Here is a 25,792-nt window from a genome sequence, read left to right as displayed (position 1 = left end):
GCTTTTGAATAGGATACCGTGCATGGAGCACAGAGATGCAAACATGTAAAAGAAAAAATACGCAGGAGCAGGCAGGGACAGAAAGCAAGTGGGGAAACCTCGCTTTCACCTCATGGGGCTTTCAGCAGGAGGGAGTCGGTGTAGGGTGACAGGGCAGGTGGAGAAGCAAAGCTGAAGAATGTCCCAGGATTGAAGAGCATCAGTGTGAGTTTTTAAGTCAAAAGTAGACTCCATCTCTCAGGCGGGATTAATAAAAGCAAATCTAGGAGGCTAGAGATTCATGTCAAAGACAAAGAGAAAAATCATAAAAAACTACCAGGGCAAAAACAGCGGAATGACAGATGTGCTGGGGCCTCCAGCAGCCTCAGGCAGATGACCACAGAGCAATAAATATCTGCAGACTGCCGAGGGAAAGTCGCTGCCAACTCAGTATTTTATACCCAGTTAAGTTGTTTTTCAAGAGCAAGGGCAAAAGAAAGACATTTTACACATAGGAAGACTAAGGGTTTTATCACCCACAGACCATCCTTAAAAGAACTGTGCTTTTGCCAGAAGATAGATGAAGCCAGAGACAGCCAGTGGGTATAAGAAACAACCAAGTGTATAGACTGTTAAATTATAGGTAGATGTATTTAAGTGTAGACTGAAAAAAAAATCCAGTTTTGTTTTACAAAGCAGATAAAAGGAAAATTCTAGGAAACAATAAATTGGTTGGAGGTGATGTTTTAGAGGGAGTTAGAACATGCCAGGAGCAGTGTAATTTGGGGAAGAAGAATAGAAATATTAACTCCAGCCTTTATTAGAAAAGTGTATAGTTAGAAACATATGCTCAAAACATTTAGGCTAATCAGTGAAAAAAATGTAATGCCACCTATAATTTCTAAATCAGCAGAGGAAAAAAAAAGTGAATGTGGAGCTTTTTTTCCCCAAGAAGTAGGAAATGAAAAAGGATACACTGAAAATACAAATAAAGTAGAGGAAATAAGTCCAAATAACTCAGTAACCATAATAAATGCAAATGAAATCTTCCACTTTTAGAGAAATGAAAACAGGCTTAAAAACAACACAATCCAGTTGTGTGCTGTTTGTCAGAGGCATACCTAAATAAACAACACCAGAAAGGTTGAAAGGAATGAAAAAGACATATCAATGTAAATACTAAAGGTATATCCATCAAGATAATTTAACAGTCACGAACTTATGTGTACCATAGCAACATCGTTTGGGATATGCATTTGGTGCAAAAGTAATTGTGCAATTACTTTGCACCAACCTAACAGCAGAATTGTAAAAGGCAAATTTGACAAAATCCGCAGAACACAGTTTTGAACACACGTCTATCAGAATGAAGCCAGTTGATCCCACAGGGCAAAAAGACTTGGCTGAGCTTCCAGAAGGAACAGAGCAGCTACTTAGAACTGAGACTCCCCCTGCATCCCCTATAAACTAATAGCAACAAGAATTTTTTTCTTCATTTTGTGGATTTCAGACATGAGCAGAGCATCGGCAGACTGGGCAAGAAGTGTTAGTGTCGTCAGAGGCAGCAGAGGTCAGGGCCGGGCAGCAAGCCGATGGTGCTATGAGCAGTGGCCAGGAGTGGTGTAGGGGACTCCAGAGAGGGCCAAGGAGCCACAGGCTGCAGAAAAAGTGGCATGCACTCCCTGAAGATCAGAAGTCCATCTTGAAGTGCAAAAGGAAAGGGAGTGTCTGAGCTAGTCTTAGCTTAGACAGGGCCGGGTCAGGTGAAAGCTGGGCCTGAGATAATATAGACAGAATGTGCTGGAGGAGGGAGTGCTTGGTGTTGTCAGGTCTTAGAAAGTGCCAGGCAAAATATGTCTCCTGGAGGGATTGCACCTGCAATCTGTAAGGCATCCAGGAACAGGGAAGGTGGCAGAAATGCTCTTTGACCATGGGGGAGAGGCAGAGGAGGCGTGGTTAACCAGAGAATCCCACTGAGGGACTAAGAATGAAGTCAATTGCCTTGGCAGGAGAGGCAGAGCCTTTGAGTTGCTTCTAGAAGGCTAATGTAATCCCTTTCCCACCTGCTACAAATCTCCAGTATGGGAAAATTCAGCTCATTTAGTTATGTTTAACAACAAAACATCAATATGAAGCTGCTATAAGCAAAAAATACAGGAAAGAGAAGTTATTTTTACCATAACATAAAGAATACTAGGAAAAAAAATTGATATCCTGCTGTGATTTTTAAAAAAAAACTTAATGAAACAATCAGCACTAAGAAGGAAACTATATGGCTAAAATACACAGATTTATGGAAGAGATGGCTAAGTGGCTAAATTACTGGAGAGAATTAACCATGAGCTGGAATTATTCATGAAAAACAATAAAACCATCCCAGAAATGGATGCATAGCTGAATGAACACAGAGGGCCATGGATACAGCAGAAGACACGGTAAGGGACACCAGAGGCAGAAGGGGGAAAAGTATACGAAATTCAAAAAATAGTTATTTTATTTTTATATATCCTTTATTAGGTTCTTAAGAAATTTAGAACACCAGTTTGTGAGGGATAAACTCCACTCATCAGGGCAAACACAGATCTCAGGTAGCCCTGGAGCTGAGGAATAGCTTTGATACTCAGTAAAATTTGTGAGTCCACAGCTTTTTGATGATCAACCTTGCGCTGCCCTGTAATCTTGTACTTCTCTGTTTCTGTGTCGAAGAGCTCACCTTTCTGGTGTCTGGGGTTCTGCAGCTGCTGCTGCTTGAATTAAGCATCAGTAAGATGTATTGGGATTTTCACATTGCTGATACCAATTTCGGTTGAGGTGGCAATGGCAAATTTCTGGTGTGTCCTCAACCGAGGACCAGAGGTCCAGACACAAGTAACAGCCACTGCCCAGCTCTTCAGGAAAACCGCCCTCTTGCCTCTGTGGTGTCCAGTGAGGATGATCAGAAGGTCCCAGGGGTGATGCTGGCTTACAGTTTTCTCCCATGCTGGCTGAAGGGGTTTTTGCCATGGCTCAATAGCTTCCAAGGCATGTCTTCAGTAGGAGAATATCTAGGCATTTTGTGAAGTTGAACCAGCCGGGTACCACCATTCTTGTCACCATCAACTGTTTGTAACAGTTGCAAGAACCTTCTCCTTTTTCTTTTCAACCTTGGGTTTAGTGGCCGAGTACTTCCTCTTGTACCGGCCTTTCTGGAATACGTAGCAGATTGGGAATATCTGCCAATTCCTCTGACAAGGAGGGGATTTCAGCTTCAGTGGGGCTTCCCCCTTGGGCTTTTTAGCTTTGAGGTTCCCCCTTTTCACCTTGCCACCAGCATCAGCCTTCTTGGCTTCGGGTTTCTTCTCCTCAGTATCCAACTTCTCACCATCTTGCAAGATGGGAAAGAGAACTCAATAATGAGTTTTTAAGTTTCAGAGTAAGTGAAACCTACAGGAGGCAAGCAAAGAAGATACAACACATGTATAATGGGAGGCATCAAAGAAGGAAACTAGAATGATGAAAACATTTCCATAATTTCCTGCAATGAGGTGAATTTGGCTGTCCTGTGGTTGGCATTGGTTCCTGTTTCCTGTTCATAACCTGTCCTCAAATGAGTGTCAGTGGAGGGGACTCGGGGAGGAGAAGATGATGTGAGGAAGCAGAGGCACCACATTCCCAGTGTTCTCCCAGCCCAGCCTTCCCAGGTCAGGCCAGTAAAACGGCTGCCAGCAGCTCAGGGCATCCTAGAGTCCCTGCCACTGTCCAGTTAGTTAGACACAGGGTCCAGAAGTGATATTTGAACCAGGTGGCACCAGACTGGTACTGATTGGCCAAGCTGCTGGATGGCCCCAGAATTCCCAGTCAGGTGGCTCTGCAGCCCCCTCAGCTGCTCCACTGATCTTCCACCTATGTGAGTGCACATCTCACAGGATTGAGTTTGACAGACCCCACTTTTCATGGTATGGTGATACTTCACTTTTTGAAATATAATTCAAGGAAAATGTCCTGAACTTTTAAAAAGACTTTATAATCTGCATCTTGAAAGGACACATTGGGTCCCAGGGACAGCTGATGTGTGCTCCAGGGGGAAAATGTGTAATGCTGAGACACACCCAGTGAAGTTGCTGACTGACTGTGGAAACAAAAGAATCCTATAGGCATCCAGGCCAAAAAAAAAAAAAAACAAAGAGTCACTTTAGAGGGAAAGCAATTAAGCTGGTGTCTGACTTTTCCACAGCCACATTCAATTCCAGGATACGCTAGAGTAACATCTGCAAGAAAATAATGGAAAGAAAGAACGAGCCAAGGATTTCATTTGCAGCCAAGCTGTCCTTCAAGTTTAAAGGCTACAGATAAAAAGTTGTAAATCTAGCCGGGTGCAGTGGCTCACGCCTGTAGTCTCAGCACTTTAGGAGGCCGAGGCGGGTGGATCACTTGAGGTCAGGAGTTTGAGACCAGCCTGGCCAACATGGTGAAACCCCATCTCTAGTAAAAATACAAAAATTAGCTGGGCGTGGTGGCGGGTGCCTGTAATCCCAGCTACTCGGGAGACTGAGGCAGGAGAATTGCTTTAGTCTGGGAGGTGGAGGTTGCAGTGAGCCAAGATCATGCCACTCCAGTCTGGGCAACAAAAAAAAGTTGTAAATCTTTGGAGACCTCAGGAAATGTTCCATCAGCCATTTATGAGAAACTGCTGGAGACCCAAACCCAAGCAACCAAGAGACATGGGGAAACTTTGGTACTAGCACTGGGGTGAGCATCAAATATATTTAACTGTGGGTGAGGATGTCAGAATAGAGTTTAAATATGATGTGTTCCGATAATATATAAAAGATTCATTTAAGTAAAATTGAGAGGAGAAGGAGGGAAAGAAGGTGGGAAGTGGAAAGAGTTCTCAGATGAGCTTATCTGTAGCAGTTGGGACTTTAGATGAATCAGAAAATACCCTTTAAAGCTGAAAAATTAAAGAGAACCATTTTTAACAGCATAGAAGGAAAAATCGGAAAGGAGTAAACTATTTGAGAAAACCCAAGAGATTTGCTGAAAAACCCAAGAGATCTGGAAAACCCAAGAGAATTGCTGAAAAAGCTGCAGACAATAAGAGAATTTGGCATTGCAGCAGGGTGTAAAATTAAGGTAAAAATATCACTAATCTTCATAGCAACACAGTAACCTGTTAGAAGCTTTATACACAACCCCATTTACGATTGCAGCAAAAAGATTAAATGCCAAGAATAAACATAATAAGAATATTCAATATCTGAGGAAAAATTTAAAACCCCTTAAGACAGAAGAAGAGGAGAAGGAAGGAGAGGAGAAGGAGAAGGAAGAAAAGAGGAGAAGGAGAAGAAAAAAGAGGCTGGGTGTGGTAGGTCACGCCTGTAATCCCAGCACTTTGGGAGGCGAGGCAGGCAGATCACCTGAGGTCAAGAGTTCGAGACCAGCCTGGCCAACATGGTGAAACCCTGTCTCTACTAAAAATACAAAAATTAGCTGGGTTTGGTGGCAGGCACCCATAATCCCAGCTACTTGGGAGGCTGAGGCAAGAGAATCGCTTGAAACCAGGAGGCGGAGATTGCAGTGAGCTGAGATCGCGCCACTGCACTCCAGGCTGGGTGACAAGAGCGAAGCTCCGTCTCAAAAAAAAAAAAAAAAAAAAAAGAATAAGAACAGAGGGGCATGTCATAGATTTAAGTAGGAAAACTTAATAATATGAAACTGTCATTATGCCCAAAGTTAATTTATAATTTTAACATTCCAGCAAATCCACCAACCGATTCCCTCATCCTCAGAGCTTCCTAAGATGGTTTCTAAATTTCACATGAAAAAATAAGAAGAGCCAGGAAACTGAACAGGAAAAACAGTGAAGGGATATTCTAATCCTCCCGGATATTAAAATAGACCCTAAAGCCTTGAGAACTGAACGTGTGGCAGGAGCTCCTAGAGAGGCAGATTTAAGGAACAAAATAGAAGGCCCAGAAATAGACCCAAATAGATCTATGATAATTTAGTATATGATTGAAGTGGCTCCTTAAGTCAGTGAAACATGGGAAGATGGAATTTTCAGTAAATGGTATTGGAACAAATGGTAGCCATACAGAAAGCAGTGAGCCCGGACTCCCACCAGGCACACCAGCATCCATTCCAAATGGATCAAAAATTTAAATGTAAAAAGAGAAACTATAGAGACTAAAATTATTTTATTACCTCAGCTCCTCTAGCCAGGATCCAAACAATCAAAACACTGCAAAAGAAAATATTGATAAGTTTTATTATAATTTAATTTTAAATTTTAAAAATTAAAAATTGATGCATTTTAAAATTTTTACTATAATTTAAAAATCGATACTCTTTTAAAAAAATCTAGGTGCATGGCAACAAAATGAAAAAAGCCCCGCCTGAGTGGAGTCTGATTCCCAGCTCCTTAAGTGTGAGCTGCCCACGGTGACTTATTCCCAACAAGTATGGTATGGGGGCACGGGGTGGGCACGGAAAGAGTGGCTTTGCTGAGTGGAGCTTGGCAGACACACTTCAGCCAGTGACCAGGGTCACCAGCAGCGATGAGTCAGGTGGGTGGTCTACGCCCTTGCTGCGATGTGATGAGAAGGTGTGTTACCTCTGTGGTCTTCCTCCCCCAAACCTACCACCCCAGTCCACTTATGAGGAAAATATCAGACAAATCCCAATTGAGGGTGGCTCTGCAAAATACCTGACCGGTCCTCCTCAAGCTGTGCAGGTCATCAAAAAAAGACAAGCTGAGAAACCCTCACAGCCCAGAAGAGTGTAAGGAGGCATGATATCTAAATATCATGTGGGATCCTGGGACAGAAAACAAAGGGCTGGGCACAGTGGCTCACACCTGTAATCCCAGTGCTTCCAGAGGCAGAGGTGGGAGGATCGCTTGAAGCCAAGAGTTTGAGACTAGCCTGGGTAACATAGCAAGACCTCATCTCTACAAAAAATTTAAAAATTAGCTGGGTGTGGTGGTGTGCACCTGTAGTCTCAGTTACTTGGGAGGCTGAGGCAGGAGAATTGCTTGAGCCCAGGAGTTTGAGGCTGCAGTGAGCTATGATTGTGCCACTGTACTCCAGCCTGGTTGACAGAGTGAGACTCTGTCTCTAAAAAACAAAAAGACTAAATAAATCCAAATGAAGTATGGGTTTTAGCTGATAATAATGTACCGACGTTGGTTCTTTAGTTGTGATGAACTGGGTGTGGGGTATACAGGAACTCTCAGTAATGAGTCTTGCAACTTCCCTGTAAATCTGAAACTACAATAAATAAGCCAGCCCCATAAATAAAAGATAAAGGGGGAAACTGTATTGCAAGTCATATCCCAGACAAGGAAATATTGACTCACAGATTCATCAAATACTCACGAGCACCTACTCTGTGGCCGGCCTTGAGTGAGGCTCCGGGAGTTGGTCTTCCTACAGCGTGGTGGCTGCAGGACTCCTGGCAGGCTGTCTCTCAAGGCCAGCAAGAGAGCCTCACTCCCGTCACCAACAGGGGTCTTATGTAACATCATACGCCATAGGAGTGGCTTTGGCACCTCTTCGCTCTGTGATGTTACCTAATCCCGTGGTATTTTCAGTCCTGCCCACACTCAAGGCAGGGAATGATATGGGGTGGCTACGCCGCAGGGTAGGGGCTCGGGGGCCATTCTAGATTCTGCCTTCCACCACCGAAGAATGTCAAATGAAAAAAAAAATGCCCTAGTGAGCTCTGTAGACAATACAGTGTCATGACCTTTTCACAAGTCAAAAACAGGTAATGGCTGGGCATGGTGGCCCATGTCTATAATACCAGCACTTTGGGAGGCTGGGGTAGGCTTGCACCCAGGAGTTCAAGACCAGCCTGGGCAACATGGCAAAACTCCATCTCTTCAAAAAATACGAAAATTAGCTGGGCACGGTGGTGCGCACCTGTGGTCCCAGCTCCTCGGGAGGCTGAGGTAGGAGGATCACTTGAGCCCCAGAGATTGAAGCTGCAGTGAGCTGTGATTACTCCAGTGCACTCCAGTCTGGGTGACAGAGTGAGAACCTGTTTCAAAAAAAAAAAAAAAAAAAAAAAAAAAACAGATAAAACTAAGTGCCACCCTGTTTCATAAGTGACAGAAATACATGCATATGTAAACAAAGTCAAGGAAATGGTCATTACAAAACTGGAGAAGGTCATTACAAAACTAGGATCACTAGAAATGAGGGTGAAAAGAATGAGATAAAGTGAGGAACACAGAAGAGATGCAACTTATGGGTCAAGTGTCAGGTTTTGAGTTTATTAGTAGGTTCATGATGTTCAATTTATTATTAAATAAAATGAAAGACAGCCATGAAAGGACCAATGATGCAAATGTGTTATGAACCAGTGACGTGTTATGTGACAGTGATTAGCCCAGCTGTGTGCACCTTAGCTCTTTAAAGTATGTTTGAATACGTGTATCCAGTGTTTTCAAGGAGCCCCTCCAAATTGAGCTGTAGATGCTTTCTTTGGGAATCCTATTTCCCTGTGTTTCTTAGAAACTGACTTGGTGTCTGGAGTTCGGGGCCTTAGCGGTTGGGGCACCCATAAGGATTAGCCCAGTTCTGTGCACCTTAGCCCCTTAAAGTATGTTTGAATACATGTATCCAGTGTTTTCAAGGAGGCCCTCCAAATTGAGCTGTAGATACTCTCTTTGAAAATCCTATTTCCCCACGTTTCTTAGAAACTGACTTGGCATCTGTAGTTGGAGGCCTCTGTGGTTGGGGCACCCATGAGGTATCGCCCTGCACCTGCCACAGCAGATGTTTGTTGAGTGCATGAATGAACGTTGACGGTTGTGTTAATGCTCCTTTGTCTGTTCCTTCCCTCAGAAAATCGCCTTCATGGTAGCGCTAGGCCTGGTTACCACGGAACACTTGGAAGGTAAGGAAGGATCCAGGTAGCAGCAGGTTGGGCTGGGACTGACCCGAAAGCCGGGGTGTTGGGGGCCAGGTGTGATGACGGGTGGTCTGGGCTTCAGCAGCAGCCGATATGGGTGGAGCGTGGCCTCACACTGCTGCAGTGGGTCTCAGGATGTCCCGGCTTGGATGGCAGTGTCTGTGTATAAACCACCTCCCAGGAGGTCTGCCCCAAGTGCCTGAGGCTGGGTGGCTGTCATCAAAGACAAACAAGACAGAGAAGCCTTCCAGGCTCGCCCTGGCTCCATGACTATGCACAATACCCACTGTGGCACTTACTTGTTTCAGCGGAGGGACCATGTGGGCTCCCTGCCCTCAACACAGGGAAATGACAAGAGGCAGACTGCCCGGTCCCATCACTTTCTTAAGTGTGGGCAGGTTACTTCTGTGTGCCTCAGTCTCTTCATGTATAAAATGGATAATGGCCAAACTGTCCTCTGGGGATGGTTGGAAGCAGTGCCCAGCACAGTGGGAGAGCTGACCACCAGCTCCCCTGCCGTCAAACTAGCCTGCGGACTTCATGTGTGCCACCAGATGTGTCCGTCAAAATTGGAACAGTAGTTTATTTGAGCAGACAGGGCACTGTGACTCTACGAAGGGGCTGTGTGACCTTACGGATGAGGGCAGCTTCACATGGGCCGTGAACATCATCGTAGAATGATGAGGGCAATCTCACATGAGCTGTGAACGTCATCCTAGAATCTTAGGGCCTGGGAAGCCTCGAAACCAGCCCCCTTGGGGAAGCCCCCATGGGGAAGCCGAGGCCAGGGAAGCTGATTCACTTGCCCAGGGTCCCAGGGCCAGTTGATACCAGGCCCAGGCTGGAATCCAGGCCTCCTGACTCCCAACCCAGAACGTTTTCCACCACACCCACCTCACCTGCAAAGGCGTTTTATAAAGGGAAAGCACATACCCTGGTAAACCTGGATGCAGGAAGGTTCGCCTAGCGTTCCTCTCCTTCAAAGCAAGAGGGAATGAAGTGAACCCCCGCGGTGCCCGAGGCACTAGCAGTCTTGAAGTTAAGAGTTTCTTTCCATTGCAGCAGGTGAGCCACCGAAGCCCAGGGGAGGGGAGGGACCTGGCTGAGGTCACACAGCTCATCCGGGGCAAGTGGGAGCAGGGCAAGCCTTCCCGAGCTCAGCACAGCCCAGCGCGTGGGGACCGCAGCCTGCCATGCAGGCTCCGAGAAGACAGCCCTCTCCCTTTATGTCCCCTGGGTCTGACTTGCTCTCTGGCAGCAGCCAGGATGGGGAGAGCCAGGGAAGAGCCCCAGCCTTCCAGATCCCTGGGCAGGGAAGCCCCCTGTAAGCAACCCTTGCCCCTGGCCTTCCTCACCCTTCTGCGTGCATGGTTGGAAGGCATTACCCTCCAGCCAAGGTTCCTTCGTAAGAACCTCTGTGAGCTCCCTGCCTGATGGTGTGAGCTTGAGCGAGATGAATCCCGCTGCCCTCAGCTTGCCTTTGGGATTGATTTAATCTCTGACCGAAACCACGGTGCCACAGAGGCAGCATGGGGCTGTGGGGACAGAAGTCTTATGCTCAAGTCCTGCCTGTGCACTGGCCGGAGTCCCTAGGCAAGGTCCTTCCCCACTCCGAACCTCAGTTTTCTCATCTGCAACATGGGGAAAACTGCGCCTGTAAACTTCGTGGAGTTGGTGAGGGACTGATCGAAAAGTGCGTTCCTAATAGGCGTGATCATTATTGGTTTTATAAATAGTTCTCATTTAGAAACCTCTCCCCAACCTCTGCTGTGATATCCTTAATTCTTTCTTTCTTTAGACCCTGTGTTATTCCACAGAAGGTCTGAGTGCCTTACAGAAAACAGGCTGAGTAATATTGAGAAGGTTTAAAAAGGAAAACTAGGTCCGGGAGACAGAGATTAGAAGACGCTAGCACAGCTGCACACAGAGAGGCAGGTCATGGGTCCTGCCTGGGGGTCAAAGCAAAGAAAAAGGAAAAGAAAACACCGTCAGTGTGGCCATGCCCCCTCTCGCTCGCATGCGAAGGATTCCTGCTGGGGGCTGCACTGGGGCAGAGGCCACCTGGGTAGAGGCTTGCTCCTGGGCTTCCGGGAGCTGGGAGCCTCACCCTGCAGCTCACTGGACCAGTGGGTATCACCCAACCTGTGGGTCCCCAATAACGGCCATGGGCCAGATAGGGACACAAAAGGAGGACCCCGTGCTAAGAGTGGGCACCTGGATTCTGGGTACCTGCCAGCCTCCCACCAATCTGTCATTCAGCCTGAGGCCACCAGAGCTGTCCTGCCATGGAGTCAGTGATTCCTGGAGGCCCTAACCCACCCTGGGCTACTCTGTGGCATGGATGCTGAGCACACAGAGAGGCTTCAGAGCAGGAGGGGATGGTGGTACCCAGGGCTTGGCAAGGAAGCATTTGGGGTTCCCAGGGCAGGCAGGACCCAGTAACTGCTGTGTCTGTGCCTTTCCAGAAATCCAGAGCAAGCGACAGGAGCGGAAGAGAAGAAGCACAGCCAACCCTGCCTACAGCGGCCTCCTGGAGACCGAGGTGGGGAACCCGCCAGCCCCATGCCACCAGGAGGGTGGGGGCTCCCAGTGCACAGCCTCCAGGAAAAGTCCCAGGGCCTCCCTCATTCGCTTTCCTAAGCACCCCCCTCGTCTGTCCCTCCTGGGAGTGGGGCTGGGGGGTGACCGTAAATCATCTCTCTCATCACCTCCGAGTTCACAATCAATTGATAGGAAGATGTGGAAGAGGAGATGTCAGTTTATTCCTAATAGAGGCTCGCTGGTGGGCGTGGCTTCGTGCGAGGTACACCGGCTTCTTGACTCTTCACCCTGAATGATCAGGCAAATCTCCGGTCACAGGCAGGGCTGGACACCCTGGCCTCCCTGGACCACCTCACACCTTGTCTAGAGCCTGTGCAGTTGGCTCATGGCTGGGAGAGACTGAGGATGTGCACAGCCTGGAGCAGGCGGGCACCGTAAAGAAAGGGCCTGGGTGGGTGTGGCCAGTGCCCTTCCCTCCTCCCAGTTGGAGCGTCCATCCCCAGGGATGGGGGTGGGAATCCGAGAGCCTGCACCAAAATCGGTCCAGTGCAGCAGGGTTGGGATTTAAGGATGCCGTAGGGGAGCACAAGGGCCTCTCCCATGAGCATGTCCCCAGGGAGAAACCAGATCATAAATGACACCTTCCTGCCCTTGTAAATGACAGTCCAAAATTCTTAGGTTAAAATCCTAATGTCATCTCCCCAAAGCCAACTCTGCAGGGTCTGTTGGGACCATTAGCTCAGAGGCTCAGGGCTTTCTTAGGGGCAGTGTCTTAGAGTCTTTCTCTGGGATGGAAGCCATTTGCTTAGAGCTCCGAAGTCCAGAGCTTGGGACAGCTGTCCTGAGGGAAACGATGTCCCCCGAGGTCAGTGCCTGGTATGTTGCAGATGCCAGCTCTGTGAGATCTGGAGGAAGGTGAGGAAAGTGCTGTCTCACCTCCCAGGGTGCAGGCTAGTCTGGGCCACTGCCCAGAATCCATGTCTTGGGAACCTGAGCTCAAGTGGGAGGGAGGCGTTTCACGCAGAGCGGCAGCCAGTTCCAGGCTCTGCAATTGCCCTGTCTGTGGGGAGAGCCCACCATGGGGCGTCCTCTGGCCTCATCAGCCTGTCCACGCCTTTCCTCTACTTCTGCCTGCCCCGCTCCTGTTCTGAGAACGTGCTCCACGTGGGCCGTTTCATACCATTCACTTCCTCTTCCTTCATCTGAGCAAGCCCTGTCCCCTGACTCGGACCCTTGGTAAGAACATCGTGGAAGTGTTTTCAGCCTCCACCCAAGGAAATGGTGTGTTCTCTAGACAGGGAGGGCTTCATTCCTTTAGATTTGTTCGTTCATGAAAATGCAGGCTGCTCTGTGGACGAGGCGTTACTCTAGGCTCCCAAGTCTGAGGCCAGGGCCAGAGACGGCGTAAGCAGGTCGGGAGTCAACCCAAGGCCCCGTGACCCTGAGCCTGGAGCAGGCACACAGCCCGAGGGGGTCCTTCCCCAGGTCCACAGCCTGACCACACCGAGAGAAATGGTGTCAAATCTGGCCACACAGTATTACAACAGCCGCAGCCAAAGCCACTTTGAACCACCAAGGTTTAGACCGGTGTGGCCTGTGGTTGCCAAAGCCAGGACTAAGGCCGCTCTTCTGGAATGTTCCAGAAACCTTTGTCCACATGTGATGTTTAAGGCCACATGCCAAGAAATGGAATTTGGGGGAGCCAGTCTATAACACCCATTTTTCCACCTGACTCCAGACCCAGTTGAGAGGCAGGAGACAGGTGGAGAATGTGACATGCACCATGTGACTGATGTGTCCCACTGACGGCCCTTCCTGAGCTAGACGCAACCACGGGTGCAGAGAGGGTGTCCTAGGCCTCCTGCAGGCAGAGCCTTTGCCGACTTCCCTGCCCCGCCCCGCCCCATCCTCAGCCATCCCTGCGTGCTTCTGCCCTGTATTTGTTCCTGTTTCTGCCCCTGGCAGGGGGTGTCCAGCCAGAGCCTGGAGCCCTGGGTGGGAACCCTGTCCCAGAGAGAGTCCTGACCTGGGGTGACGTCACCATCGAGGAGAGCCTCCAGATGATGGGGTGTGTTGTTTTGTTTTCTGTCCCTGCAGAGGAAACGGCTGGCCTCCAACTATCTCAACAACCCCCTGTTCCTCACAGCGAGAGGTAAGCACCGGCTTCAGGCCTTCTGCCACAGCTGCTCAGGGCTGCGGGGAGTCATCCCTGGGTGGTCCTCCACGCCTGGGCCTGGGCAGGGCTGCCCGCCTCCCACTGGGCTGACCTGGGCAGAGGCAGGTGAGGACGCTGTGCTGAGAGGAGCCTCCCACCTCCCCGCTCCTCCTGCAGCCTGTGTGTGAGCTTGGAGCTGTGGCCTGGGAGAGGTCCACAGCCTGGGCCATAGGTGTGAGCGTGACCGATGGGGCCTCTGCAGGTGTGACCCAGCCCAGGTGCTGCTGCTTCCATACTCCACTGGAGACAACCTCTCTTCCCCACACGCGGGCGGCCTCTGATACCCCTGGGCTGGGCTGGCGCCTCTCAGCCCACACCTTGCCCACCCTCTTGTGCCTGCTCTGGGCATTGGAAGAGCACAGGCTGGACAGGGGTGGGGATCTCAGCCCAGTTCTGCCTCTGCCTCGCTGTGTGTGTTGGAGCCGAGGGCTCCTTCTGTACAAGGCATTGGGCCAGATCTTCAGGCTAGAACCTGGCCTGAGGCCTCTACCTGTGTCTGCAGGGCCCCTCCCTCCTCTGCCAGCCGTGCCCCAGTGCAGGACTTCAGGGAGCCACATCCCTGCATTCAGACAGCAGCAGGAAGCTGCCAGTTCTCTTCAGTTAGAAAACCATAGTCCCACGAGCAGGAAATGACGACCAGCTTGCTGGGATTCTGTGTAGCTTTCAACATGTCACCATCCCTCCCTGGGCCTTGGTTTACTGATCTGGAAAGTGGGCCCATAGCTACCTGCTTCTCAGAGCTGGGACAGTGACTTGAAGGGCGAGTGTGACTGCACTTTGTGAGCTGTTGAGTGCTGTGCAGACGCCAGAACTGTTCTCCCGCCGGGTGGCATTATTTGCAGACAGATCTGATCTAGAACCTGAAAGATATATATGTTTGCGATCATTAAAATGTGTGGTTTGGTATCATTTACTAGAATGAGAGTGGATTACAGTGTAAAAAGAGTTGAAAATAAGTCACTTTGAGGGGTTCTTGGAGTGATGTTTCCTTCCCCCGGGCAGCTCACTGCCACTATGTCCTCAGCACAGGGGCCACATGAGCCTGTTCCCGTGGTGGCTTCTAGCTGTGACCAGGGCTGAGATCCTTACTCCCATCCTGCCCAGGAGTGAGATCCCAGGTATCACAGGGCCTTGTGATACCCCCATCATGCCCTGGGGTGTGAGCCCAGGTGTCATGGGGGCCTTGTGATATTGCCATCATGCCCTGGGGTAAGATCCCAGGTATCACAGGGCCTTGTGATATTCCCATCATGCCCTGGGGTGACAGCCCAGGTATCATGGGGGCCTTATGATGCTCCCATCATGCCCCGGGGTAAGAGCCCTTGCCACATGAGGCCTCATGGACTCCAGTCCTGATCTGTGCTCCTCTGACGGCCACTAACGTGTTCTCCGCCCTTCTTCCCTGTGCTAGCCAATGAGGACCCCTGCTGGAAGGTACGTGTCCCCTCCCTCCGTCTTCACACTTCCGGGGTGGAGAATGTTTTCAGTACAGTCCTCATAGGGTCCCTCCTGTAAAGAGGGAAAGAGCCCGGAGTGGTGCAGAAGGCCTTTCGGTTCTGCCTTTAGGTGCTAAGAGCTTTGTGCAACACTCAGCCAGCTTTCCAGCCGGCCAGGCAGCGTCAAGTCGGGCATTGCCACAGGGCTCTGCTCTCAGCTTCAAACGGGAGCCCTCCCTCCTCAGAATTGAGGATGCAGAGACTGCAGGGGCCACTGAGGCCCAACTGGAAGCAGCCAGCTGGTGCCCAAAGGCCTTCACCCTGGCTCCACTGGCCTCAGTGTGACCTGGGCAGAGCTGGCCCTCCCTGGTCTTCTGTTACCCGTCCGAAAAGGGGCTGGACTTGTTAATCCCCAGGGACTCACCCCACACACCCACATTTCTGTGATCCTGTGGGGCCCCCACCCCCTACCCCCTACCCGTGCACACACCACATCCCTGATTCCCAGAACATTGGCTGGTCATGACCTCGTTCATGGCATGATCTCAGAATTTATTCAGCGTTTTTCTTCACTGAATTTCTGATCTAATTCTAAAAGAACATTCTAGTCCCTGCATGCTCGTAACTGTCAAGCCTCTAAGAAGCAGTAGGTGATGATTGCAGTCAGCTCCGGTTAGGCTGTGTCATTTTCACAATAGCCCTGCAATGGCACGGGTTGGTGCTGGGGGGCCTGGCAGTGTTTATCTGCAAACATCTTGTGCCCATCCAGGGCAGGCATGTGGACAGGGGACACCTGGAGCCTGAGCTCTGTCCCCACAGAGCCCACAGACTTGGAGAGGGCCTTGGCTTTGAGGCAGGCCACCTGGTTGCTGGTCCCGGCTCCCCCTCCAGCTTGCTGTGTGACAACTGCCTCCCCCTCCCTGTGTGACAACTGCCTCTCCCTCCCTGGGCATTTGCATGACACAAGGGGTGGAGACAGGGACCTCTGAGGCCTCCTCTGAGGGTGTTGCCCCTCCTTCAGGGACATCCAGTGTCCTTGTGTCACGGGCCATCCCAGAGGAGAGCTCTCTGGTCTTTTCCAACTCTGAAGTTGGAGCATGCTGTTGACACGTGGATGGTGAACGGAGAGCCGAGTACAGGGTCTTGGCCGGGGCTACGCCGCCCCTCCAGGCAGTGTCCACATAAGCAGTGGGGGCAGGGAGGGAGTGCTGCATTCATCACTGGTCCCACTCCCAGCACATGGACCTCTGGTGCAACACAGACCCTCAGGGGGCTGTTTTCTAGGCCGCAGCAGGACAGCCTGCCTTGTCGCCCACACCTGGGGTCCAGGTCTTAGCACAGAAGAATCAGGTTATGGGAGTCACACCAGGCCAGACTCCAATACTCAGTGCCCCAGCCCCTAGTAAATCTGGCCCTGTGGGTGCCCCCCGTCCTCCCAGGTCCCAGGCCTGACCCCACACTGTCGCCCTCCAGGGTTTATCCCTCTCTCTCCGTAGAGCTGCTGGGAAACGTTGGCAGAAGAGCGGCCACATGTAGGTCAGACACAGCTGCCTGGGCCTGGCCCTGGCTGACCGGCCACCGCTGACCTGGCTGTGGCTGACCTGTCTCCTGCCCTCCCTTCTCTTCCAGAACGAGATCACCCACGATGAGCACTGTGCCGCCTGCAAGCGAGGGGCCAACCTGCAGCCCTGCAGCACCTGCCGGGGGGCCTACCACCTCAGCTGCCTGGAGCCGCCCCTCAAGACGGCGCCCAAGGGCGTGTGGGTGTGCCCCAGGTGCCAGCAGAAGGTACAGGAGGCTGTGTGACCCCCTCACCCCAGACTGGCATGGAGGTCCCCACCGTAGGCAGAGACAGGGCAGAGGAGGGGTGAAAAAAGGGGCTTCGGTATAGGAAGGCTTTTTCAACCTCAGCACAATTGACATTTGGGGCTGGATAATCATTGGTTGTGGAACTTTGTCCTGTGTATTATGGGAATTTTTTTTTTTTTTTTTTTGAGACAGAGTCTCGTTCTGTTGCCCAGGCTGGAGTGCAGTGGCACGGTCTCGGGTCATTGCAACCTCTGCCTCCTGGGTTCAAGTGATCCTCCTGCCTCAGCCTCTCAAGTAGCTGGGGTTATAGGCGCCCACCACCACACCCGGATAATTTTTGTATTTTTAGTAGATGGGGGGTTTCACCATGTCGGCCAGGCTGGTCTCAAACTCCTGACCTCAGGTGATCACCCGCCTCAGCCTCCCAAAGTGTTGGGATTATAGGCGTGAGCCTCCGCGCCCGGCCTATTATGGGGTGTTGAGCAGCATCCCTGGCCTCTACCCGTGAGATGCTAATGGCGGCCTTCTTTCAGTAACGGCCTTTTAAAACCTGGATCTTGCTTTGGGGAATCTAGTCTAAGGAAATAATCCAAATAGGGATAAAGTGTTGTGCACAGAGAAGCCCCACACCCTTTATTTACAAAAGACTAGAGGGGAAGCAGCCTCTCCTCCCGGCAGCGGGAGATAGTGGAATAGCCCAGCTCTGCACTCAGTGAGATATTCCGCCAGCATCCAACAGGTTTTTACAAAAAGTGTGATTCTCTGGATCTTGTTCACTATATGGAATTATAAAAATAAAAAACAGGCTTTACAGCTGCTATATAGTTTGGGAATCAGCCATCTGAGAAAAACTGCAGAGTAAAAACCCTGGGAGGAAACGCTTGGGAGTGTGGCCCCTGAGTGTGGTGGGTGGCGGGTGGCAGCAGTGCTTGGCTTCAAGTGTGCCTTCCACAGATGCATGACTTGTGTGGTCATAGGGAGTTACCTTTCTTTCTTTCTTTCTTTCTTTTTTTTTTTTGAGATGGAGTTTCGCTCTTGTTGCCCAAGCTGGAGTGCAATGGCATGATCTCAGCTCACTGCCACCTCCGCCTCCTGGGTTCAAGCGATTCTCCTGCTTCAGCCTCCCAAGTAGCTGGGATTACAGGCATGCGCCACCACTCCTGGCTAATTTTTTGTATTTTTAGTAGAGATGGGGTTTCACCATGTTGGCCAGGCTGGTCTCAAACTCCTGACCTCAAGTGATCTGTCCGCCTTGACCTCCCAAAGTGCTGGGATTACAGGTGTGAGCCACCGCACCCAGCCCGGGAGTTTTAATACTTTATTTCAAAAAGTATTAACCATTGGGAGTTCCCATCATCGCTGGTTCTGTGAGGATCAAGGGCAGTGGATATGGTGGGCAGGGGCTGCCGTCGGGCTGTTCCCTCTGCGGCTACCTGCCCCTGCATTGTGACTGCCTGGGTCGGGGGTTACATCCTTTTTTTTTTTTTTTTGGTAGACAGGGTCTTGCTCTGTTGCACAGGCTAGAGTGTAGGAGCACGAGCACAGCTCACTGCAGTCTTGACCTTCGGGGCTCAAACAGTCTTCCCACCTCAGCCTCCTGAGGAGCTGGGACCACAGGTACACACCACCATGGCCAGCTAATTTTTTAATTTTTTGTAGAGGTTGGGTCTCACTTTGTTGCCCAGGCTGATCTCGAACTCCTGGGTTCAAGCAATCCTCCCACCTTGGCCTCCCAAACTGCTGGGATTAATGCCCAGCTTTTTTTTTTTTTTTTTTTTTTGCCTCTTCCTTTTTTCTTCTTTCTTTTTTGTCACAACTTTTTGAGGGCATGTGGAGAGGGAACAGAATTCTGTTCCCCGCTTCAGCATAGTGTGGGGGACATCGAGTCTCTCCATTTGTCCCTGGTGTGCCTGGGGTCGCTGCCCTCAGGTCTTCTGGACGTGGGAGGAAGACAGGTGATCATTCATTCGTTCGAGAAGTATTTGAGCCTGCTGCCTGTTCAGGGCCCTGGTGATGAGCAGGGGAGAGGCCCAGAATGTTCCAGCCTCGTGGAGCTGTGTAGCCCCTGTGAGCTGGGCCATGAGGCATGTGCGGCCCCAGCTCCTGGTCACGGGTGAGGACCCTGTGGCTCAGACAGGGCGTGCCCCCTCAGGGTTACACAGCCAGGGTGTGGACAGTCCCAGCAGGTCCCAGGGCCTGTCCACTTTTTCATCTCCCCGTCTGCTCCCCAGGCCTTAAAGAAAGACGAGGGTGTGCCCTGGACTGGGATGCTGGCCATCGTGCACTCTTATGTCACCCACAAGACAGGTGAGGCATCCCTGGGGAGTGGGAAAGGGTACCTGCTCCCCCTCCTCCCCCACCCAGGCCTCTGGGCTCACCTGGTCCTGTGGGAGGACAGGTGGGTCCATTCCCTTCCGGGCCAGAGCACTGAAAAGTGGGATCCTGGGGCCGGTCCTGTGTCCGGGGCAGGTGTGGCCAGGGGAGAGTGGCTCCAGGTGCTGTGCATTTGGCCACAGCCACTGGCTTCTTCAGGGGGATGTCCTAGGCCTTGGTTTCATCCCTTCTGCCTCTCCCATTTACTCTACGACCCAGCCGCTCCTTACCTGCCCCTCTCCAGGGACCTGGCCTTCTCTTTTCTAGTCAAAGAAGAGGAGAAGCAGAAGCTGCTGCAACGAGGCAGTGAGCTGCAGAACGAGCACCAGCAGCTGGAGGAGCGGGACCGGCGGCTGGCATCAGCAGTGCAGGTGTGTCCCGGGGCCTGGGGGAGGCTGGCCTCAGCCCTGCAGGTGTGCCCCGGGTCTAGGGGACAGAGAGATGTGTCCTTAGAACCACAGGTGTAGATCCAGGCTGGCCTCAGCAGTGCAGGAAGGAGCCAGGGCCTGCTGGACAGGCAGGCGTGTCATTCAAACCACAAGTGTAGATCCAGGCTGGCCTCAGCCCTGCAGGCCCCCAGCACCGGGGCCTGGGGGACAGGCAGATGTGTCCTTAGAACCACAGGTGTGGATGCAGAGCTTCACTGTTCACCTATAAGGCCTAGGAAGAAGACAGACTCACCAAGCATCCCCCAGCAAGCCAGTACGTGGAGAAGGCAGCGCTGTGACTCATTCAACAAATATTTATCAAGCGATTGACAGCACCCTGGCTGTGCGCCTGCTCAGGCCCCTTGGCAGGGCCCTGACCTCCGAATCTGTTTCCTCTTGTGTAAAGTGAACGTAATTCCTCCTCCATAGGATGGAGATAGACAAGATAATGAAGATGATGGTAGTAATGGTGGTGGTGATGATGGTGATGGTAGTAATGGTGATGGTGATGGGAATATGATAATGGTGGTGGTGGTGATGATGGTGATGGTGATGATGATATGGTGTTGGTCGTAATGGTGGTGGTGATGGTGATGGTGGTAATGATGGTGGTGCTGATCACAGTGATGGTGGTGGTGATGGTGATCATGGTGATGGTTGTAATGATGATGGTGATGATGGTGGTGATGGTGCAGACCACAGTGATGGTGATGGTGGTGATGATAATGGTGATTATGGTGGTGATTATGGTGATGGTGTTGATGGTGCTGATCACAGTGATGGTGGTGATAATGGCGATCATGGTTGTGGTGATGGTGGTGATGATGGTGCTGATCACAGTGATGGTGGTGGTGGTGACGATGGTGATCGTGGTGGTGATGGTGGTGATGGTGCTGATCACAGTGGTGGTGGTGGTGACGTTGGTGATCGTGGTGGTGATGGTGGTAATGATGGTGGTGATGGTGCTGATCACAGTGATGGTGGTGGCGGTGGTGATAATGGTGATCATGGTGGTGGTGATGGTGGTGATGGTGCTGATCACAGTGATGGTGGTGGCGGTGGTGATAATGGTGATCATGGTGGTGGTGATGGTGGTGATGGTGCTGATCACAGTGATGGTGGTGGCGGTGGTGATAATGGTGATCATGGTGGTGGTGATGGTGGTGATGATGGTGCTGATCACAGTGATGGTGGTGGTGACGTTGGTGATCGTGGTGGTGATGGTAATGATGGTGGTGATGGTGCTGATCACAGTGATGGTGGTGGTGGTGGTGACGTTGGTGATCGTGGTGGTGATGGTGGTAATGATGGTGGTGATGGTGCTGATCACAGTGATGGTGGTGGTGGTGATAATGGTGATCATGGTGATGGTGATGGTGGTAGTGATGATGGTGGTGATGGTGCTGATCACCGTGATGGTGGTGGTGGTGACGATGGTGATCGTGGTGGTAATGATGGTGGTGATGGTGCTGATCACAGTGATGGTGGTGGTGGTGATAATGGTGATCATGGTGATGGTGATGGTGGTAGTGATGATGGTGGTGATGGTGCTGATCACCGTGATGGTGGTGGTGGTGACGATGGTGATCGTGGTGGTAATGATGGTGGTGATGGTGCTAATGATGGTGGTGATGGTGCTGATCACAGTGATGGTGGTGGTGGTGATAATGGTGATCATGGTGGTGGTGATGGTGGTGATGATGGTGCTGATCACAGTGATGGTGGTGGCGGTGGTGATAATGGTGATCATGGTGGTGATGGTGGTAATGATCACAGTAATGGTGATGATGGTGGTGATGATGTGTTAGAGGATGGTGATGGTAACGGGCCCTGGGGAAGCTCTTTAAATGCGGTGTCTCATTTAATCCTCTCTATAATGCTGTGAAGAGGCATTGTGATTGTCCCTATAATCATTTTAGAAACCATCTCGGGGAGGTTGTTATTTGCCCAAGCAGTATTTGACCCAGAGCAGATGGATGTGGGACTGTAGGCATCAGTCCTTACTGCTTTTCCTTGTTGCGGTGGTACATAGAGAGACTGGAAAAGACCACACAGCACAACAGGCAAGAGAAAGAGCAGAAAGGCGGCTGGGAAGCCAAAGGCCTCCGAGGCTGCTGCAGGTTGGCCAGCAGGAGGAGGAGGAAGAGTGTGGGCAGCTAGCGGGGAGGAGGAGGTCACATCACAGCCATGGGAAGGACATTCCCAGGCAGAGCCACACTTTTTCTAGCCCTAAGTTCCAAAGCAAGCATCATCTCCTGTGGGTCTGGCTGCTCTTTAATTGCATTTGCACCACTGCCTGGTTTTTGTGAAGCCCTCAGCCTGGTTTCTTGCAGGCCTTTGTAGTGGAGGGGAGAGGGGCCCAGACGGTGGCTGCCCCAGGATGGCTGTAGAGCCGAATACTAAGACCCTTTCCCCTGACCTTCTCCCCAACAGAAATGCCTGGAGTTGAAGACAAGCCTGCTGGCCCGCCAGAGGGGCACCCAGTCATCCCTGGACCGCCTGCGGGCCCTCCTGAGACTGATACAGGGCGAGCAGCTGCTCCAGGTCACCATGGGGACCACTAGCCCTGCCCCACTGCTGGCCGGGCCCTGGACCAAGCCCTCAGTGGCAGCCACACACCCCACCGTCCAGCACCCCCAGGGCCACAACTGACCCCCAAGGGACCAGTCTTCATACCCACGGAAAGTTATTGGGACCCTGCTTACACAGCCTGGGGGTTCTGTTGGCCTTAATTCATAAACACTATGAATTTCAGACAAAAATTAACCAGACAGAGGAGAGGAGGGAGGAAGAGCTGGGCGAGAGGCCTAGAGCCAGGACCAGGTGGGGGTGCGGCCCTGTGCCCTCCAAATTCACAGGGGGTACCTAGGAGCCAGGTGGGGTACGACAGGCTGGGGCACACAGTCCCCCCCCCGGCCACCTCGGGGCTGCCTGGGCCTCTGGCTTCCAGGCCCTGCTCTCCACGGCCTCCCTCTGGCCCGTTGGAGGGGCAGGCTGAGGCTGTGGAGGGGACAAGCACACCCCCCAGCACGCAGTCTCCACTGAGGGCACCGCCTATTGGTGTCCTGTGGGAGGGCGAGCTGAGAACACAGGGACTAGCTGAGTGGTAGCGGTAGTTGGGACGAGAAGCGGGGTAGCGGATCTAGGTAGTTCCTCAATGCCCCACGCTCCTAGGAGGTCCACCTGGGGTGGGCGGGCGGGCCTGGGGCACTCCGTCGCCTTTGCAGAACCACCTGGGCCTCTTTCTGTCAGTATTATTAGGGTTACGAATTGCAGCTGTTTAACTTGAAAGACACTGTCGGAGGTGAGCATGTCTGGGCGCCGGGACGCTGCAGTGATCCCCGCCAGAGCCTGTGCCCTTCCTGCTCCGTCTTTGGGGCCCTCAAGGCTGCCTCCTTCCTTTTGCCAATCTCTTGGACTCAGTTTGCCGTTGATGCGTTTTTCTCATGGAGTTTCTGGGCAGAGTGGAGCTGCAACCCTGTTGGGGGGCGGCATTTGGCAGGTTTTCTCTTTGGGGTTGAATCATTCAACTTAACGACCGAAGCCTTTTCTTGTCTCCTTTGGAAGAGCCGATAAGTATTCCACTCCTCCCTTCTTGCCAGTGCAGACACTATGCCAAAAAATAACTTCACACTTTTGTATGGCGTTTTTATTGTGAGAGATTTAATGTGAATGGTGGGGGGTACTCTGGCTGACTTCCTTTCTGCTTCTAGTAGTCTGTGCTTCAAGGTACAAATGGGAACACCTCCCCTCGGGAAGCCTGGCCAAGCTGGAAGATCCAGCAGGTTTTTTAAGAGCCGGGTGGAGGGTTGGGGAGGAAAGAAAGGGCGGTGGCCTCGGGAGGTTCCGGCCTTCGGGGACCAGACTTGCTGCCAAGGGCTTCTGCATCCAGGGTGGGCAGTGGCAGCTTGTCACCCTCGCCCGATTCCCACATCCCAGTCCTGAGGGACTCAGCACAACAGGATAAGCGTCCAGGAGCCACGGGCTCCCACCCCGAGCATATCACATGGTGCCGAATTGCACTGAACACGCGTGTGTGCATCGCACGCAGCCACGACCACAGACACGCATGCACACACGCAGAGGTGCAGAGCGAGGAGGCCGGCAAATCCCGCAGCTGCCACGGTCCCTCCTGTCATTCTCACGACTCCGGGAGAAACTGTGCTGTATGATACAGATCTATTTTAATACACTTACCACTGGGTGAACAAGATTTTTATATTCTTTTATTGATGAACAAAGTGAACCGTGTGAGGCACACGTCTTCTATATTGGCTACTCTGTGCCAAGTATGCATTACCGCGTGGCTTGCGATGTCCATGTCTTCAGCTTCCTTTTCTGTTGGTTTGGTTTTCTTCGCGGATGGATTGAGTTACATGTTTTAACAGTGTAATGGGAGAATCTGAAAGGTTGGACCCGGGAGGGGTAGCTGCCGATGTGTCTTGAGATTGTTAGTTTTTTTTTGGACCAAGGAGGACCGTCCAGTGGGTAGTGAGGATAGAGAAAAAGTGTTTGTCTTAAATACGCCAATGTAGTTTTCCTTCTTTACAATGTATTAAACTCGATCGATGATTTCAAAGCCCTGTGGTTTTGGTGTCCTTGCCTTGCGGAGAGGCCCCCGGGAGTGCCCAGGGCAGCCAGGTGGGCGTTGGAGAGGCTGGAAATCAGGGTCTTCTCCCATCCTGAGGAGGGAGGGATGGAGGGAGGGAAACAGGAGAGAGCTCGGTGCCCTCCACTCGCTCACCCCCCATTCCCAGTCCTCAGAGGCGGCGGGTGACCCTTTAGGGCTAGGATTGAGGGTGGAAAGTCTCGGAAACCCAGCAGGTCTGTCACTGTGCAGAGCCCAAGGTGGTGCCCTCTGCTCCCTCATGGGTTCCTGCCTCTCAGCCTGGCAACATCACCGCTGTCTCTCTCCCCCAGCAGCGGGTACAGGCGCTCCTGCAGCCACGCTGAGCTTACACCTTGCCCTACAAGAGGTGGGGAATCAGGAAACCGGGGAATCAGCCCCCCTGAGTCCTAGCTCCTGGCATTGCACGGGGGACTCTGATTGGCCAAGTGGGTCAGGGCCGACCCCTGGGCAGTTAGCTGTGGCCAGAGGCTGGGGTCTAATGCCACAGTGGGGTCCGGTGCCCCAGGGGACAGAGAGGTGGAGGGCATGCAGGGCTGCCACACAGTCCCGCTTCATGGCTTGCCCTGGGGAGAATAGTTTGGGAGGAGGGGAGCAGGTTTCAAGTCAGCTCTGCCTGAGCCCTCCTGGGGGCCACTCCAAAGACCACACTCGGCATCCGTGGCTCACTCCTGTCCTCTTTGGATTCTCTTCAATCCGACTCCCCACCCCTTTGCACCTCTGGAACACCAGGTCAGTAGTGACCTCCCATGGCCAGATCCCCGGGGTGCTCCCGGTCATCACCCGGACCTCTCAGAACCAGAGGACACATTGGCCACACCCCCTGCCAAAGGAGGCTCCTGGGACCTCACTCCTGCCAATGTGGCTGCTCCCTGGTCTCTGCTCCAGACTTGCTTCTCTTCTACCTAATCACTGAAGGCCCAGGTCTGTGCTCTGATCTCCCGCAGCCGGCCTTCACCTGCCCCTGGCTTCTGTCTGTACCCCCAGGCCCACTGTACGGCTGCGGGTGTCTCACGCTCTGCACAGTCTCTACCAGGCCAGTCCCTCCCACCTCCCCATCTCAGAGGAGCTTCAGGCTGCTGGGGCCGGCACCCTGGGAGTCACTCTTGGCTCTTTTCTCCCACCTTGCATACCTGGTCCTTGGCAAATCCATCAGCTCCGCCCTCAGGACATAAGCAGGATGGGACAAGCCTCACCGCCCACCCCCAAATCACCTTGGTCCCAGCCCCATGATCTCCCCTGGATTCCGGCAGCTGCCACCCACCTGCTCTCTCCCCCTGCCCCGCTGCAGTCTCTTCTCAACCCAGCAACTAGTGTGATGGCGACGCTGTCAAAACCCTGCCATCTGGGCGCCTGTAATCCCGGCTACTTGGGAGGCTGAGGCAGGAGAATCGCTTGAAACTGGAAGGTGGAGGTTGCAGTGAGCTGAGATCACACCGCTGCACTCCAGCCTGGGCGAAAGAGCGAAACTCCATCTCAAAAAACAAAC

General features: G+C 52.0%; 1 protein-coding gene and 1 pseudogene across 7 annotated transcripts in view; one reads left to right on the top strand and one right to left on the bottom strand.

Annotated features, from left to right (window-relative positions):
- Positions 1-24,255, top strand: part of PHF21B (PHD finger protein 21B) — a 130,149-nt gene extending 105,894 nt beyond the window's left edge. For 4 of the 7 annotated variants that reach the window (XM_016939371.4, XM_063807689.1, XM_016939372.4 and 1 more), the window contains 8 exons: positions 8,808-8,859; positions 11,340-11,416; positions 13,513-13,567; positions 15,042-15,064; positions 16,696-16,854; positions 19,107-19,182; positions 19,516-19,619; positions 22,110-24,255. In XM_016939371.4, the coding sequence (XP_016794860.2) occupies positions 8,808-8,859; positions 11,340-11,416; positions 13,513-13,567; positions 15,042-15,064; positions 16,696-16,854; positions 19,107-19,182; positions 19,516-19,619; positions 22,110-22,328 (765 nt within the window). In that variant the 3' untranslated portion in view covers positions 22,329-24,255. Of the gene's footprint in view, positions 1-8,807; positions 8,860-11,339; positions 11,417-13,512; positions 13,568-15,041; positions 15,065-16,695; positions 16,855-19,106; positions 19,183-19,515; positions 19,620-19,912; positions 20,073-22,109 lie in introns of those variants that run through there. The other 3 variants (XR_010155948.1, XR_010155949.1, XM_016939373.4) reach the window with 2 other exon arrangements.
- On the bottom strand, positions 2,510-7,480 carry LOC134809752 (large ribosomal subunit protein eL6-like; annotated as a pseudogene).
- Positions 24,256-25,792: the final 1,537 nt, after the last annotated feature.

The sequence above is a fragment of the Pan troglodytes genome, chromosome 23, assembly GCF_028858775.2.
Source record: "Pan troglodytes isolate AG18354 chromosome 23, NHGRI_mPanTro3-v2.0_pri, whole genome shotgun sequence".
NCBI lineage: Eukaryota > Metazoa > Chordata > Mammalia > Primates > Hominidae > Pan > Pan troglodytes.
Note: the sequence above shows the minus strand (reverse complement) of the source record. Positions and strands in the feature narration are given on the sequence as shown.